Source organism: Osmerus eperlanus, chromosome 27 (assembly GCF_963692335.1).
Source record: "Osmerus eperlanus chromosome 27, fOsmEpe2.1, whole genome shotgun sequence".
NCBI lineage: Eukaryota > Metazoa > Chordata > Actinopteri > Osmeriformes > Osmeridae > Osmerus > Osmerus eperlanus.
Window position 1 is genome coordinate 2,701,829 of NC_085044.1, and position 5,000 is coordinate 2,706,828.

The 5,000-nt window shown below is 53.1% G+C and overlaps 1 protein-coding gene across 4 annotated transcripts in view; it reads left to right on the plus strand.

Moving 5' to 3' along the window:
- larp1 (La ribonucleoprotein 1, translational regulator) overlaps nt 1–5,000 on the plus strand; it is a 25,520-nt gene that overhangs the window by 4,563 nt on the left and 15,957 nt on the right. For all 4 annotated transcript variants that reach the window (XM_062453290.1, XM_062453291.1, XM_062453292.1 and 1 more), the window contains exons 2-3: nt 4,333–4,397; nt 4,713–4,778. In XM_062453290.1, coding sequence (XP_062309274.1) covers nt 4,333–4,397; nt 4,713–4,778 — 131 coding nt within the window. The remainder of the gene's footprint in view (nt 1–4,332; nt 4,398–4,712; nt 4,779–5,000) is intronic.

The following is a 5,000-nucleotide window of genomic DNA, read 5'->3' on the forward strand; positions in this document are numbered from 1 at the left end:
TGTGACCCGGCAGTCTCTCTGTGTGTGCGTGTGTCTCTGGCGACCAGCACGCACCCTGACGTTTCCTCCATATTTGGTTCTTCATGTTGCTGCAGCTTGGCTGCCGTTGCTACAGATCTAATCTAGGACAGGCCTGTCACCCACTAGCAGCAAGCAGCATTCAGATGTACGTGTGCTCACAGTCCTCTCCCCTGAGGCCTGAGTTAAAGGCCCGTTTCACCATTTTTCCAAGAAAGATTTGTTATTATTGTTTTTTCCGAGCGGCACTTTGGGTTCTGCGTCATGCAGAACCCAAATGATCGAACCCTAGACCCTCACCCGGGACCCTGGGTGTGTCCTTGTGGTCTAAAGGCAACATTCAAACTAAGCAAGATCATCCTTCACTCCTCATGTCTCTCTCTCTCTCTCTCTCTCTCTCTCTCTCTCTCTCTCTCTCTCTCTCTCTCTCTCTCTCTCTGTCTCTCTGTCTCTGTCTCTGTCTCCTTTCCCTGCAAAGAGGAACTCTCCCTCTCTGCTGTCACACTTCAGCCAGGCACGCGTTTCAATCAAGACGTCCCTCTGTCACCTCCCCTTTAGGTTGCTGTGTCCGTCTGCGTTGAGCTGTTAATTAGGTTGCGTTTCTAGACGGCATGCTGCATTTGTAGTCTCTCTCAGTCCTCTCTATGTCTCTCTCTCCCGCTCTCCCTCCCCCTCCCTCTCCCTCTCTCTCTCCCGCTCTGTCCCTCCTTCCTTCCCTCTCTCCCTCTCCCTCTCCGTCAGTGTGAGAGATCCAGGCTCTCGTTAAAAGGCCTCGATGAGCGCTGCCCTGCTGTGCTTGTGTCAGACCTGCCGTGGTGGCTCCAGGCCTTATTTAAAGCCTCAATATCCCCTCGCCTGTTTAGCTGGTCCTCAGAGAACGTCCCTCCACAAACACCCCCTTTTCGGAACCAAACAGAGGCCCACACCTGAGCAGTGCCGGTGGGGGCTGGAGGGAAGGGAGGGAGGAGGGGGTTGGAGGTTGTAGCTGGTTGCTAATGCTAATCGAAGCCTCTGGCTGTCTGCGCGTATGCATGCTGTAGAGACTTGCTCTGCTGGTAGGGAGGGCGAGGTTGATTGTGTGGGGAGCGAAGGAGGGAAGGAGGGGGAAGGGAGGGAGGGATGGATGGGAGGGAAGGAGGGGGAAGGTAGGGAAGGAGGGGGAAGGGAGGGAGGGATGGGAGGGAAGGAGGGGGAAGGGAGGGAAGGAGGGGGAAGGGAGGGAGGGCTGGGAGGGGCTGTACAGTTGCTCTGGTTCCCAGGAGCTGTCACAGGTCTCCTGCCCACAATCTGACAACCACTCACAGGTGGAGACGGGCATAGGAACACACACACACACACACACACACACACACACACGCACATACTTATGCAAACACACACACACATACTTATGCAAGCGCGCGCGCACACACACACACACATATTTATGCAAGCGCACACACACACACTTTGAACATGGAGACTTTCATGTCTCGCGTTAACATTTTGAATGGGCCGTCGCACACATCTGATTCTCCTCCAACGTGCACACACACCTTGGAAGGAGGAACGGCACTTCCTAAGCAGTGCCCAGACCTCTCCTCTCTCTCATCTCTCTCCCTCGTCTGAGCCGTGCTGAGAGATGGTTCTCCGGCCGCCGTCGGAACGTAATCGACCCGCTTGGCGGCCCGCCGGCCCCCGTAGCACAGCTCTCCTGCCCGTCGGCCCCCGTAGCTCAGCTCTCCTGTCCGCCGGCCCCCGTAGCACAGCTCTCCTGCCCGCTGGCCCCCGTAGCACAGCTCTCCTGGCACGGAGGGTGGCGTGCCAGTGGGTGGCATCCATGCCATGTAGAGAGCGATATCGCTCTCAGACAAAGACACTGCCGAAGGGGGGACAGAGTATTTTTAAACCCCCTCCATCTATAGGACTCCATCTATAGGACTCCATCTATAGTATTACTTGGTGATTTCTATGTACTGTTATCTCTGAAGGTCATTGTGGAAACTCCTGGTTCACAATCAGCCTTGGCATGGCACAAAGCCTATTTTAACCATTGTGTTCTCTTCGGGTCATTCTGACCCATCAGTCATTGTGACCCACCGTCGTATTGCGACAACTTTACCGCATACAAAAACAAAGTGAAGCATTTTCTTTTAACCGTTGGGCTGTCTCAGACCCCCCACATTGCGAAGGTTAAAAGAAAATTATTTTTATTTGTTTTTGTATTGGGTAAAATTGGGTAAACACAACGATGGTTCGTTATGAACCTTTGGGTCATGTGACCCGAAGGCAGCACGAGGGTTAAGGGCATGTTTTTGGAATTGGGGACATTTATCTAGTAAGTTAATGTTTAATTCTCCTGTAGGCTTGAGTACATACGCCTTTTACTGGAAAGGGTGATCGCCCCAGAATCTGTGGGTGGTGCAGAAGAGAGGGGATTTCAACGGCCACTTCTCTTTTTCTCCGTCGTGCTTCGTAAAGAAAAAAAAGAAAAAGATCTGGCATGAGGTCTGGTAATCAAACTGATTTCTATCAGTCGTTGATGTATAAGAACAGCGAGTACTTGTCATCGAGCACCCTTCTGCCTCCCTGGGGGGTTGAGTACTCCCCCCCCCCCCCCCCCCTCTCGCCTGGTAGGGTTATGAAATGTTCCCAGGAATTTCGAATGCTGCTACAGCCACACCCCCTGTCATACTGTCACACCCTCTCTCGACAGCCCACACCCAGGACTGCCCCACTCTGGGGTAGCCCAGCGCCCTGTTGCAAAGGTCAGGAGGTCAACTCCCCCCACCCTCCCCCCACCCTCCAAAAAAGGGCCAATGCCACGATGTAGAAGTTTACCTCCAGCCCCAGATCTGCCCTGTGATTGGCCGGTTGGCTGCCTTTCGGTATCTGTATTCAAGTAACCCCAGGGTGTTACTGAAATGTCTGCAACGCGGAATCTGCGGAAACTTGTTAGCTACCCCGGCAGAGGAATATTAATCCAGATTTGTAGCCCGATGGATAAACTTGACGCCGGCTAGCGCACAGGGCGGCCCATTGTAGGCTGTCTGTGGTGGCCGCCGTTGAACTTACGGTGGCATTTCACTCGTTTGCCAAAGCTACGTACAAGTAGTTCATGTAGAAAAGCCCAGCAGAAGATCAAAGATCAGAAGCGCTTACTTCTAACAGCGTTTCGGTATTGAGTCAAGGCACGGCCTGTATTTACCCCGCACAGTAGCCCGCATCTCCACTGGGATGGGTATACTCAGCACTGTACGTCTCATTTAAGTGTTGGGTAGGACAAGGGCCACCGCCAAAAAGTCCAGACCAGGTATGTCAGGGAGGTATGCAGGACAGAATTGAATTGATTGAATTGTAAGCGAAGCCCATCTGAGGACGGGAAAAAATCTCTGCAGATTTGCTGACTAAAGGCTAAGTACGGTCGCCAAGGCGCTGCACAGGGGCCTAATCCGCCCGCTCCCGCTTCCCTGCCACAGTCGGAAGTGAGAAGTCTTAGGTGTGTGTGTGCGCGTGTTGGTCATCTGTTCCAGATGACCAGTGTGTTGTAAGCCCCCCCCCACACACACACAGCCCTCCTGCTCGTGGGTCTGGTTTAGTCTGAGCAGTGATTGCGTCTAAGGAGATTTGCTCCCGGCTGTCAGCGGCCGGGCCAACAATCGGTCTGAGTCCGTCCCGGAGCAGGGCTTGTACAGCAGAGTGTTAGCATGAATCTGTCCCGGAGCAGGGCTTGTACAGCAGAGTGTTAGCATGAGCCCGTCTCGGAGGAGGGTTTGTACAGCAGAGTGTTAGCACGAGCACGATAGCCCGTTCAGCTTCCGCACAGCGTGAAACTATCGAGAGGGAGAGTGCCATCTTAGACAAACATGCATGTTTTACCTCAGTTGGCCCTCGGTTCTCCATGTAATAACTAGCCTTGTGGTTCTTATTTGTCTGGAGCAAGCTAGCCTTGGTTCATAGATAACCATCTGTGTGTCTAGCTAGCCATCTGTGTGTGTGTGTGTGTGTGTGTGTAGCTAGCCATCTCTTAAGCTTCCTGTAGTGGATGCCTGTCCTCACCGTGTTCTGGACGTATGGGCCGAAGTCCTTACACGGTTCAATGGCTGCATCTTGAGTCATGTTAGGGCCCTGGGAAGAAATTAATTATTCATGCTCCTAGGATGACTTGACAGAAACGGAGCAGAAACGTTTTGTAATTTCTGTTGTCTAGTGACTCAGCGTGGGTTGGGGAAAGCGGCCATCTTTGTCGTGTCTCCAGCTTCTCTTGTGCCTGCCACTGTTGTGCCTCACTATTGTTGTGATTTGACGTCGGCCATCTTTGTTGTGTCTCCACAGAGCCGACGGGGCCGGCCAAGGTGGTGAGGGCAGGAAACCCTCCTAGACCACGGAGAGGGGGAAAGGTAACGTGTGTGTGAGTGAGCGTCCATGGGTGTGTGTGTTTGTGCGCATCCATGGGTGTGTGAGCGAGCGAGTGTGTGTGTGTGAGCATGTATGTAAGCAAGTGCATGTGTGTGTGTGAGCGTCCATGGGTGTGTGAGCTAGTGTGTGTGTGAACGTGTAGGTAAGCAAGTGTGAGAGTGTGTGTGAGAAGGTGCTGTCTGTACTGTTTTGACTTTGTTCTATGTTCTGATTTTGGAACGGGTCTCAACGCTGTGGTCTGTTGCGTTGCCAGGTTGGAGAGTGTGTGTTAACGCTGTGGTCTGTTGCGTTGCCAGGTTGGAGACTTCGGGGACGCTAACAACTGGCCGACCCCTGGAGAGATGGTTACCAAGGACATGACGGTGAGTCAGGAGGACACCAAGAATGTGTGTCTCTGCCTCTGCCTCTCTCTGCCTCTCTTTCCCAGTCTGTCTGTCTCTTGGACCAGGTGAGGCTTGCGAGCGTCCTATTGGTGGATGGCATGTTGAGGCAGATGTTAACAACCCCTCAGAGTGGGTTCACTCAATGGAAGTACTGGGGTAGCCCCACATGGGTGGAGTTAGAGCCTTTTGGGTTACTTCACA